The 13,263-nt window shown below is 39.4% G+C and overlaps 2 gene segments (V, D, J or C); both read right to left on the bottom strand.

The window, feature by feature from the left end:
* Positions 1 to 1,750: 1,750 nt before the first annotated feature.
* On the bottom strand, positions 1,751 to 3,852 carry LOC130882363 (immunoglobulin heavy variable 3-74-like; the record flags this gene model as incomplete). The annotated part of the segment is given in 3 exon segments: positions 1,751 to 1,777; positions 3,390 to 3,700; positions 3,807 to 3,852. Coding segments are annotated over 3 exon segments (384 nt in total), but the record flags the coding sequence as incomplete, so codon positions are not given.
* Positions 3,853 to 8,105: 4,253 nt separating this feature from the next.
* LOC130882762 (Ig heavy chain V region 3-6-like) lies at positions 8,106 to 8,564 on the bottom strand. The segment is given in 2 exon segments: positions 8,106 to 8,440; positions 8,522 to 8,564. Coding segments are annotated over 2 exon segments (378 nt in total).
* Between the last annotated feature and the right edge of the window lie 4,699 nt (positions 8,565 to 13,263).

Raw genomic sequence — 13,263 nt, 5'->3', positions numbered from 1 at the left:
AATTTCTGTGCCAACGAGACACAATTACTCCTGGCAACGCCACTCTACTTCCGAGAGAACGTTGAGCACCAAAGACACTCCACTGGGAGCTTGTCTTCTTGGCAGAACTGGCCTTTGGGTTAAGAAAAGCCCATACCTCAACTTCTGACAAAAATACAGAATATCCCTAAGTGGATGAAACAGGATTGTCTTATCCTGCCAAGACAGGGTAGGATAGTTCTAAGAATGGTATGCCAGTTATATTAGGCCTTAGCCAAAGTTGGTTGACTCAGCATTGCAAATGAGACTTTGGGTGATTGCCCAGGTAGTCAGTTGTCTCTGTCAATTGTTGCACATTTTGGATATCTCTCGATTGTTAAGTAATATTTATTCCCTTCTCAGATCTTTGACGGAGTTGAAGATTATATAATTGTAGTTACTCTTTATGTTATTTAGACTTCTTGAGATAGAATGTTTAGAAAAACTTTTGTTCTCAATATTGTTTGTTATATTTATTATTTGTTATTATTGTATATAGTTGTATTTGGTTTAGTTCTATCTTATTTAGACAAAAGGGGGAGATGTAGGGATATAGCCCCACCCATTGGGGGCGTGTTCACCTTGGGCTAATGTTTACTGATAAATCTGCGGGGCATGATCCCAGCAGCCCTTTTTTGCTCTGCTTCTCCTGTTCTCCGCGGGAACCTGTGGTCCTGTAAGTCTATTTCCTTATTAAAGCTGTATATATTTTTATAATCTTTCTGCATTCATTTATGCCGCCACAGATAAATATGCAGTCTTGGGAGACAGAGGATACAGGATAGACAGAGTCATAGATTAAAAGTATAATTTAGGTTGTTTCCAGTTTCTGGCTATAACAAACAATGCTGTAATGAACATAGTTGAACACATGTCTTTGTGGTATGCCTGAGCATAATTTGGATATATATCCAAAAGTGTTATTACTGGGTTTTGAGGAAGGTTATTTCCTAATTTTCTGAGAAATAGCCACAGCCACACTGATATCCAAAAGGCTGTACCAGCTTGCATTCCCACCATGAATGAAGGAGTGTTCCCTTTACTCCATAACCACTCCAGCATAAGTTGTTACCAGTGTTTTTGATCTTGGTCATTCTTACAAGTGTAAGATGGAATCTCAGAGTGGAATAATTACACACTGGAGTACTACACTGCAGAAAAGATAATGACATGTTGAATTTTGCAAGAAAATGAATAAAATGCCTGCTTCTGGCAGCAACAATTACTTCAAGAGCATAATGGGCATCAAAAAAGACCCTTATGGAGTTTGCCTTCAATATGGCAAAGTTAGCCATTTGTTCAAGAAAGTTTTGTTGCCTGTGCAGCTTTACAAAATTTTGTATAATCTTGAATGCAAGACCCATTAAACGATAACTGGGACTTGCCAAAAAAGGTGAGACAGTACGTCAAAGATATGAAGAATCTGTCAGACAATCTTCAAGAACCAAAAGAAAGAGACAGACAAATATTACCAAAATAGGAAAGATAGTTCTTCAGATTCTCTGCATCACTGAGAAACCTACCAGATAATGTTAGTCTATAAGTTGAAAATGGATGGCCCAACATTATTTATGAACTTTGGTGACTGTCCAGGTAGCCGTCATTTCTAGAGTTTAGTCATTTATTTAAAATAAATTTCCTTTTTAATTTCATAATACTGTATCTTTCTGGGAACTTTGATGTACTTGAAGAGTAGATAGTTGTAATTATTTTCTTCCTTATTTAGGAAAAAATAATAAATTAGATATAAAACTTTAGACTGATAAAAATAGGATGGATGGTAGAATATTTTATTTAATTTTGGAAATACAAATACACTAAATCTTGTAGCTGCAATCCTTGCTTAATAACTGTTTTGGTGTATGTAATTTTACAATAATGAAGTTAAAACCTTTCTTTTTGATTAGATAGAAAGGGGGAAATTATGTGGAATGTCTTTCTGTATGCTATGAATATGTTTTATATAGAGGCTAAAATTCTGAAGTCAAGGTATTTTGAAAATATCTATGTTGGATTAGTTCAGTAGCATTTATAAACAAATATCTTTTAGCAGCTGTTGCTCTTTCCTCAGCCTTCAAATAATTCAAAGAGAGCATAATATCATAAAGTATCAAGATTCTCTGTGTATTTTCCATCTTTGTGCGGCTTTATTTTAACCCCTATTTTGTTTATTTTTATTTTTATTTTATATTCTCTGTATATCGTTGTCCTGGAATAACTCTTTAGACCAGGCTGTCCTTGAACTCTCAGAGATCCTTCTGTCTCTGCCTCCCAGGCACTGGGATTAAAGGCGTGTCCTACCACACCTTGAAGTCTCAGAGGTCAATCTCCCTCTGCCTTCCAAGTGTTGGGATTAAAGGTGTGTACTACCACACCCAACTACTCTCTTTCTACCTTTATTTTGTTTTTACTTTAAGAACTTTAACTTTCAGCCTGCATATATTTTTAAACACACTGTAAATCATTTAAAGTTTTCTTTGTCTTTGAATCTCTCTTTACTGTATATCTCTCTTTTTCTGACCACATGAGTCTTTAATTTACTAAGCAATATCAGTAGGACGAAAGCCGTGGCTTTGACGGCTGGATTCAGCCCATTCCTTAGCTTTTCAGCCTCACGGCTGAGGTACCGGCTGTAGCCATGTTTATTACCACAACTCTGTGGCATTTCAAGGTCCTTGCAAGCAAACAAGCTGCAACAGACAACACTCAAGTCCTCTCTCTGTAGTCTGCCCTCCTGCCTCAAACAGTCAGGGTTTGCCCTGGCAGGACGGCCCAGAAAGCCAGCATTTTAAAACAGCACAACTTTTTTCCTACGATGGCTGAAAACCGAAAAGCATGCCTTCAGCTTTTCACCAACACCGTTTTAAGTGTTTCGTGGCAGAACCTCTTAAATGAGCTGCAAGGTTTCACAGCTGAAGCTGAGTCAGGAAGCCTCTCTTAGATGAGAGCACTTGCTTGCCTCTAGCAAGCAGAGCAGACCTGAGAAATTGTTGCTACCAAGAAAACATGCTTTACTCTATTCTTTCCCAAGCTTTCTCAGTCTTTCTGTAGATTCAGTGTCCCATGTCTGGGCACTAGTAGTTGTCAGTATACACTTAGTTCATGGGGGACCATGCCTCATATGATAAAATAGCACAAGAAGAACATATAATTTGTTGAGGACATTGGATCCCTTCACAACATACATATGGAGAAAATTCCTGAGAAAGTATAAAAGAAATGCAGGTCAAACACCTGAGAAGAGTGCTTAATCTAATCATGTCTGCATAAATTCCTGGGATGAACCTGTATTCTGCCTTTTGTACCCCCAGGTGGCCTGGAGTGGCCTAACAGTGAGGTTTAAGTCTGAGTTAACACTGAAGTCCCATTACTGTGTCATTAGCATAGTAATAAGTGGCTGTGTCCTCAGATCTCATACTGCTCATTTGCAGGTACAGAGTGTTCTTGGCATTGTCTCTGGAGATGGTGAATCGATCCTTCACGGATGGTGCATATCTTATAGTACTGCTGTCTGTATTAATACCTCCAACCCCCTCCAGCCCCTTCCCTGGAGCTTGGCGAACCCAGTACATCCAGTAGTCACTGAAAGTGAATCTAGAGGCAACACAGGATAGTCTCAGGGATCCTCCAGGCTTCACCAGGCCTCCTCCAGACTCCACAAGCTGCACCGCAGACGGGACACCTGCAAACACAGAGAAGGTTTTTAGTAAATTGCTACAGAAGCTCTGTCTTATATATATCTTGTTCATGTTCACTAACACACTCAGTATCTCTTCTTCATAAATTACCTTTTAAACAAGCAACAAGTAAAACCCAAAGCAACACCAAATACATTGTGTGTTTTATTTTCTGTGCTGATTACTGAATGGGAAGACCTGGGCATCCAGCACTGATTCCTTTGTCTGAGATTCAGGGCCAATGTTTATCTGGTTTTCATGAGAAGATATGGGCGTTATTTGCATGCCTTCCTGCTATATAAGTTCTGTTGTTGGAGCTAAGAGATAGCGTGTTCTAATATGTTTGTAAATGTTGTGAGAAAGGCTGGAAGATAATGTTATAAAAATATTTGTATCGTTCTAAGCTATTTTTCACACACATTAAGAATCATCTTTTTAATTTAATAATCACTAACACAATATGAATTTTAGGAATAATTTCTGCCCAATTATTCATTTCTTATATTATAGATGGCAGTAGGCATTGCTTTGTCACATGCTCTGCAGATCTTTTCTTATACTGTTTTGACTTCAAAACTGATGCACTAGGCACCACCCGAGTCAGCTACAGCCCTACGTTGTAAGTGTAGTTGCCTCTGGAGTTTGGAAATTCTATTTTTGTGTTGAGATCATGTGACATGACTGATTTAAATTGTTCAGTAAGGAACCTGCAGAGACTTTGTCCATTTTTATTTGCACCAGGTAGTATGAAAAATTTGTGTTGTTTTTTATTTTATGCTTTTTTTCCGAATATTTACCTGTCTGTTCACTATAAACAGGGAGTGACTGATAAGCTGAACTTCAGTATACAGCTCAGCATTTGAACTCTACATGTTTTACACATATACCTTCACGGGTCTCTCTGGATGACAGTGCCACTCGTAACACCCCTCCCCTTGACATTTCTTATTCAGACTGTTTCATGCCCTTTTCCAGATTGTTACCTCTGCATATACTATGTGAAGTAAAAATCATCTGTGATTTTGAGAAAGTTCATTGAGGCCATTCTGACCCCATGAGGCAACAGTAGAGAACACTGGAGACTTTGGTTGAACTCAGATCACTATTCAACAGAGAAAATGGGACATCTGTGATTTTAGCTGATTACTCTCAGACACTTTTACAATATGATTCTCAGGGTGTGAATTGCAGCCTATTGAGGAGAAGGACACTTGTTATTAACTACATAACCTGGTAAGTTCCTCATGTTCATTTACTTATCCAGAAACAATAGCAACCCACAGTGTCTTAAATCAGCATAGTTTTTCAATGACTTGACTAGACATTTGTTTTCTTGAATTTGTTTCTCAAAACTTTTACTTCTTACAAGTATATAAGTAAGCATTTCTCATCATTACCTATTGTGCTGATGCATAGATGTATACATCACCAAATCTCTGAGTTGCCATCACAGTGCTTCACTCTCATCTTAGTGCTGAATATCTCAGATGTAGGAACATGGTCTCTTCCAGCATGTTCTCTACCACCATGTAAGTGAAGGGTGCATTCCTGTTCTATCACTTGTTTATTCTAAGATACCAAGACACACTGAATATTTTATATCCTGGATCTTCATTGACTACTGAATTAAATTAACATTTATAATGATGGTGACTTAGCCATCAATTTGAAACACCTAGATGTAAATAATTTACATTGAAGAATTCCTTCTATTTGACTGGCCTACAGCCTTTCTCGTATGCATTTACTTAAATGGTAATTAATGTAAATGAATCTACTCCATCATGCCAGATGCTATCCCTGGGTATTTAGGAAGAGCCTATATAATAAAGCAGTCTAATTAAGGAAATAAGCAGTATTCACTTTTCATCTTCACCTCAGTCATCATCTTTATAATCCTGTATTTGTTTTGTTCAATGTTGGATTATGATCCGTAAAATGACCTTTTCTTCTCCTATTGCTTTGATCATGGTGGTTATCACAACAAAAGGACCAAACTTGAAAAATAACAAAATATAATGTTTTCCAAATAATGTTTTCTACAAGCTTTCTATGTATACTATAGGAAAGAAAAAGTTGATTCTGACACTGAAAAATGCCTCATCTTCTAACTAATGTTTTGATAAATTAACAGCACAATTGAGAGTAATCTAAGAGGAAAGAATTTCAATTGAGAAACTTCTGTAAATATCTTACTATAGGCAAGATTATGATTCAATTTATTCCTTAATGATTGAGCTGACAAAACCTATCTGATTGTGCATAGAACTTCCTACCATATATTGTTCAGGGGTTTCTATGTAATCAAGCTGAACAAGCCTTGGGAAACAAGACAGTAGGCAGTACTCCTGTATTGCTTCTGCTTTAGTTCTGACCTTGACTTTCTGCCTTGATTTCATTCAGGGGTTGACTAAAATGTGAAAGCTAGAATTTAAAATAAATATTTTTCTTCCCAAGTTGGTATTACTCATCATATTTTCCCATTGTAATAAAAATGTAAATGTACCCCTCCCTTTGAGTATCTGCAACTGATAGCCAGGTTTGAATTGTACTGGGTGAGTCCCAGTGTCTCTGCAGTTCATTCTAAAAATCAGAGATATTCTTGTATGGAATTTTGTTGTACTTAATGACAATAGTCCAATCACTGGAAAAAGTGATTTTTCCCCAGTATTAGATACAAGACCCAGTGAGATCATAAGCTTTTGACAGAAACCTTTTCATGAACAGTTACTTCCTTGGTCCAACCCGAAGAACAATGCAGACATTTATTAGGCCACGACAGTAGAAAACATAGGGGATCATCAACACTGACACCTGCCACGTGAGGTAAAACAGCCCAACCTCATGAGGAATCTGCAAGCTATCACAGCTCAGTCATTTGAAAAATGACCACAATGGAGGACAGATATTGAGATACTTATGCATGGTTCTACTTTAATGTCCAACATTACTTAAAATTAAACGTACATACATACACACACAGAGAGAGAGACAGACAGACAGATAGAGAGAAATAGAGCTATATCTGCGTTATAGAAATGGGTGTGCCTTATTCTGTTCCTGTGTTTCACTCATAATTTTTTTCAACTGTTCATCAGTCTGTCTTTTCATTCGATTTCTTATAAAAATGATATAAAAAACAGATGAATCAGGAAAGGAGAATTATCTCAAAATAGGATTTCTCAGTCTTCCAGTAACTGAAAACCTTATAGCAGCTGTGAATAGGGTCCTGGTGACCCTATTATATTAATGGCACATTAGTCTCTTCTGAATCTTGCTGAATACCCACACCCAGAATTGCACCACAAAGTGTGTGGAGTGTAACAAAAGCTATGCATGTCACCCAGCCTGTGTTTCCAGATTTCACAGCTGGACTGAGACAGACCCAGGGACTTTCCTGTAAATATAGGAGGTGTACATTTAAGTACAGGATCTAGGCTTGCACTACAGTGCAGGCAATGTTTGTATGGGAGGTCATCCCAGGGTCTATTTCTGGATGTAACTTCATCTATGAATTGTCCTGTGCCACATCTGTGAGGTGTAATCCAAATTTAGACCTAGTGGTCTTTGTTATTCTTGAGGTCTACAGTATTGAAAATTGTAAATAATTGTCAAGAAACTTTATCAACTTTCTCTTCAGGTCATCTGACTATTATGTAAAGCATAAGAGGGCACATGTTATTCCTGGACAAAGATGAACTTAGTGTAGCCTGAAGGGGACTTTCAGCAACTTCAACAAGGCAGAAATAATCCACACAGTGGCTGACCCCTACAATAGGCATTTCCATCACCTCCAACCCTGGCTGTATCTGTCTCTGCCCCAGATCTATGCAGGGATGTATGTCTGCTATTATAAGAAGACATAAAAATAAGACTCCAGGAAGCTGATGACAAAGGGCGACTCTAGTGTGTAAATTTGTAATAAAATACATAAATTTAATAAAAGAATAAAGGAAAATATTGTCTACCATGAGCAAATAGACCTCATTTCAGAGATGAAGTGAAGTTTCTACATATGTAAAGATACAAATGTAATCCACAGCAGAATCAGAATAAAAGATAAAATCCACACGATCATATGATTAGAGTGATAAATGAGTTTAACAAAATCTAATACCTTTTGATGATAAATGCCCTGAGACTCTATGAACACAAGGATTATCCTTCACCATAAGAAGTGCAATACTGGAAGTTCTCAACAAATATCAACTGAAATATGAAGAATTTCTAAGCATTTCCACAAAAATCAGGAACAAGTCAACCTCTATTTTCTCTGTTCTTAGGCAGTTAGAAGAAAAGCCAGAGAAAAACCAAGTATCTCTGCCTGACGTTTTAAAGTTCCTGAGATCAGTTAGAACTGAGCTCCCCCTGCTGGTCCAGAGGTCCTCTACAGGGAGGTTTGTGTCTGGGCTAATGCTGAAGTTCCCACACTGTGTCTCTTGCACAGTAATATGTGGCTGTGTCCTCAGTGGTCAGAGAGTTCAGCTGCAAGAAGTACTGGTTCTTGGATGTGTCTCTTGTGATGGAGGTGCGGCTCTTAAATGACGGGTTGTAATCAGTACTACCATCATAATCTATGTACCCTATCCACTCCAACTTCTTCTCTGGGGACTGTCTGATCCAGCTCCACCCGTAGTAACCATTGGTAATGGAATAACCGGTGACAGAGCAGGTGAGGGACAGTGATTGTGACGGCTTCACCAGGCCAGGTCCTGACTCCTGAAGCTGAATCTGGGACAGAATTCCTTGAGACAAAAAAGTCAATTCTGTCAATCACATGTTGTCCGAACCCCACATGAACACATGTATGAAGTGGGAACACTTACCGGGAAGGGCTGTCACCAGGTAAAGAAGATCAAACAGTTTCATCTTCTAGAATACACCTCCTTTTTTTCAGAGGTCGGCCTCCGGTGAGAGATATGTGAGTTCCCACAGTACAGGAGGGGATTTAACAGAGAGCTAGAAGATACATTTGCATGAGGGAAGTCAGGCTAAACTTTATAAACTGGAGGTGGCTACTACCCTACTTGGTTACTGCAATACAGTCAACAGTGTCTCTGACTTCGTACAGATAGAGTCTGGAATAGGAGAGCATGGGTACTACACTCATCATAGTAAACACATCTTGGCATGAACCCACATCCACTTCCTAGCCTACCCTCTCCATCAAAATTTTCTTTCCCTGTATTTCTAGGTCACAACTCAGTGCCAATCTTCTGTTCACGCTGCATTTCCTGAGTGCTTGATTTTTGATTAGTATGCCTACACTGCTACTATGTCATTGTCTTTTCTCACCCATGAGATGGAATTGTGGATGTGTAACAATTTTTGGACAGTTTAAATATGCATTATTCTCACTGGTTCCTAAAAATCTGACTGGTCTACACCTGGGTAGGAAAGTTGGTGCCAGTGAGTAAGCCTAGGAGAATTCTTAGAAGATGAAAGGCAGAGTTACAAAAAGTCACCAGGAGATGCAGAGGGAGAAGTACAGGATGGAGGAGAGATAAAGACAAGAGCTATGTGGCAACATATAGAATAATAGAAATGTGTTAATATAAATAAAAGTGATTAAAATCCATTGATATTGGATGAACATTTAAAATTTTTATTAATTCTCAGTTTATGTTATTTGTTTACAGTCAGACTGGGGAAAGAAACGTCCCCTACAGGTTTCCATCTTTCCTACGAAATTTGACCATTGACATATTGCTGCTGTATAGGGACCACACCTAATTCTTAATCCATCCAGTTTGTGGAATGTAGACTAATCTCATTCTGCGCGAAGCAGCTGAGAACTCTTCACACTATGGATTTGATGAAGGCATCTTGTATAGTATTGAATGTCCCAAGGTCTCTCACTCTCAGAATATTGTCAGGCTTTAGATCTCTGTATTTGTTCCCATCCTCTGCAATAGGAAGCTTCTCTGCTCATGGCTGAGAAAGCCACTGATACTTGCTTGTAGCAGAATGCCATAGAGAGTCTTTTTAATGTAATGTTAATTTTTAAAAGAATGATATTTATTTTACTGTAGTTTCCTAGATTATCTATTCTCAGTTTATTGATCACTCAAGTAGTATAGAGTATGGGTTCTATTTCTTGGAATAGCCTTAATGTAAAACAGACATTGTTGGTTACTCAAAAAAGTTTTGTTTCATCATTGACCTAGCATATAATGTAGGCAGGAAACCATTATAATCAAAGGAGCTGTAACATATCTTTCTGTTTACATTTCTTCTTTAGAAACTTCTACTGTAATAGGCTTCTAAACTATCCCAATGAGGACTACTGAGAACTGAAGAACAATGGCAATGGGTTCTTGATCCTACTGCATGTAATGGCTTTGTGGGAGCCCAGGTAGTTTGGATGCTCACCTTAATAGACCTGGATGGAGGTGGGTGGTCCTTGGACCTCCCACAGGGCAGAGAAACCTGCTTGCTCTTTGGGCTGAGGAGGAAGGAAGACTTGATTGGGGGAGGGGGAGGGAATGGGAGGTGGTGGCGGGGAAGAGGCAGAAATCTTTTTTTTTTTTATTATTCTTTTTTACTTAAAATTTCCAACTGCTCCCCGTTTCCCGTTTCCCTCCCCCTCCTCCCACATATTGCTCCCTCCCTCTGCTCCCCTCCCCCTATCCCCACTCCACTTCTCCTCCCCCTAGTTCACTCCCCCTCCCTCTCGATACTGAAGAGCAGTCCAAATTCCCTGCTCTACATGATGACCAAGGTCCTCTCACTTCTATCTAGGTCCAGGAAGGTGAGCATCCAAACAGGCTACGCTCCCACAAAGCCAGTTCATGTATTAGGATCGAAACCCAGTGCCATTGTCCTTGGCTTCTCATCAGCCTTCATTGTCCGCCTTGTTCAGAGAGTCCAGTTTCAACCCATGCTTATTCAGTCCCAGTCCAGCTGGCCTTGGAGAGCTCCCAATAGATCAGTTCCACTGTCATAGTGGGTGGGTGCACCCCTCGTGGTCCTGATTTCCTTGCTCATGTTCTCCCTCCTTCTGCTCCTCATTTGGACCTTAAGAGCTCAGACGGTTGATCCAAATTGGGTCTCTGTCTCTCTCTCGATCCATCGCCAGATGAAAGTTCCTGTGCCATTCTCCTTGGCCTCTCGTCAGCTCTCATTGTCCACCACATTAAGAGAGTCCGGTTTTATCCCATGTTTTTTTCAGTAGCAGTCCAGCTGGCCTTGGTGAGCACCCAATAGATCGGCCCCCCTGTCTAAGTGGTTGGGTGCACCCCTCATGGTCCTGACTTCCTTGTTCATGTTCTCTCAACTTCTGCTCCTCATTATAACCTTGGGAGCTCAGTCCGGTGCTCCAGTGTGGGTCTCTGTCTCTATCTCCATCCATCGCTAGATGAAGGTTCTATGGCGATATGCAAGATATTCATCAGTATGATTATAGGATAGGTTCATTTCAGGTTCCCTATCCTCAGGTGCCCCAATGAACTAACTGGGGACATTGCCCTGGGCTTCTGGTAGCCATTCCAGGTTCAAGTCTCTTGCCAACCCTAAGGTGGCTCCCTTAACTAAGGTATGAGTTTCCCTGCTCCCCCATCCAACCTTCCTTTACCCCCAATCACCCCGATTCCCCCAGTACCCCTCATCCTTTCCTTCACACTTTTCTCTCCCCATCTCCCCTCATCCCCATCCCACCCCACCCCCAAGATTCCAATTTTTTGCCCATCAATCTTGTCTATTTCCCATAGCTGGGAGGATATCTATATGTTTTTCCTTGGGTTTACCCTCTTGTTTAGCTTCTTTAGGATCACAAATTATAGACTCAGTGGCCCCTATCCATGGCTAGAAACCAATTATGAGTGAGTACATCCCATGATCTTCTTTTTGGGTCTGGGTTACCTCACTCAGGATCGTATTTTCTATTTCCATCCATTTGCATGCAAAATTAGAGAAGTCATTGTTTTTTTACCGCAGAGTAGTACTCTAATGTATATATATTCCACACTTTCTTCATCCATTCTTCTATTGAAGGGCATTAGGTTGCTTCCAGGTTCTGGCTATTACAAATAATGCTGCTATGAACATAGTTGGACAAACGCTTTTGTCATATGCTAGGGCATCTCTTGGGTATATTCCCAAGAGTGCTATTGCTGGGTCCAGGGGTAGGTTGATCCCAATTTTTCTGAGAAACCGCCACACTGATTTCCAAAGTGGTTGCACAAGTTTGCAGTCCCACCAGCAATGGATGAGGGTACCCCTTTCTCCACAACCTCTCCAGCAAAGGCTATCCTTGGTGTTTTTGATTTTAGCCATTCTGACAGGTGTAAAATGATATCTCAAAGTTGTTTTGATTTGCATTTCTCTGATCGCTAAGGAGGTTGAGCATGACCTTAAGTATCTTTTGGCCATTTTAACTTCTTCTGATGAGAATTCTCTGTTCAGTTCAGTGCCCCATTTTTTAATTGGGTTAATTATCCTTTTAAAGTCTAGTTTCTTGAGTTCTTTATATATTTTGGAGATCAGACATTTGTCTGTAGCGGGGTTGGTGAAGATCTTCTCCCAGTCAGTAGGCTGCCTTTTTGTCTTAATGACAGTGTCCTTTGCTTTACAGAAGCTTCTCAGTTTCAGGAGGTCCCATTTATTCAATGTTGCCCTTAATGTCTGTGCTGCTGGGGTTATACATAGGAAGCTATCTACTGTGCCTATATGTTGTAGGGTACTTCCCATTTTCTCTTCTATCAGGTTCAATGTGCTCAGATTGATATTGAGGTCTTTGATCCATTTGGACTTGAGTTTTGTACATGGTGATAGATATGGGTCTATTTTCATTCTTCTACAGATTGACATCCAATTGTGCCAGCACCATTTGTTGAAGATGCTTTCTTTCTTCCATTGTATACTTTTAGCTCCTTTATCGAAAATTAGTTGTTCATAGGTTTGTGGGTTAAATTAATTATTTGTGGGTTAATTAATTAATTAATAAAAAAAATCAGCAAGAAAAAAAAATAAAATAAACTATCCCCTAAGCGGATCTTACTTTTAGCTCTTTTTCCCTTTATTCCCTTCTTCTCTTTCATTTTCTTCCCCCTTGGATCTTCTCCTCCAACCTTCCCTCAGTGCATCCACGAGTATCTATACAATTTATATTTCCTAAAGGAGATATACCCTCTCGACTCCAATCCCTTAAGGCTTAAAGTTCTTTCCTATGAATTAGACTTTCAATTCTGGCCCTGGATAATGCATTCTTCACTGGAGGATTGAGAATGAGAAAAGAAAGTTGATGGGGTCTGTATCACATAAATGGACATAACATTTCTTTTTAAATATGAGGTATTGTAGTTGATTTTTTGTAACTATTTGTATTTCTGCCACTCAGATCACAAATAAATACAGAGACTTATTCTTATTTGTGAATGTTGGCCTTATATTTGCTTCTTTCACTTCATATTTTCTAACATAAATTATTCTGGTTCACTTTACATTTAATCTCTAGGCTTTTTACCTTTTTTTTCTATTCCTTTTTTTTCTTCCTACTCCAGGACTGACTGTGTGGCTGTGTGGTTGACCCATTTGTATCCTCCCCTCTTTCTTTTCTCACTCTTCACTC

Source organism: Chionomys nivalis, chromosome 10 (assembly GCF_950005125.1).
Source record: "Chionomys nivalis chromosome 10, mChiNiv1.1, whole genome shotgun sequence".
Taxonomy (NCBI): domain Eukaryota; kingdom Metazoa; phylum Chordata; class Mammalia; order Rodentia; family Cricetidae; genus Chionomys; species Chionomys nivalis.
Note: the sequence above shows the minus strand (reverse complement) of the source record. Positions and strands in the feature narration are given on the sequence as shown.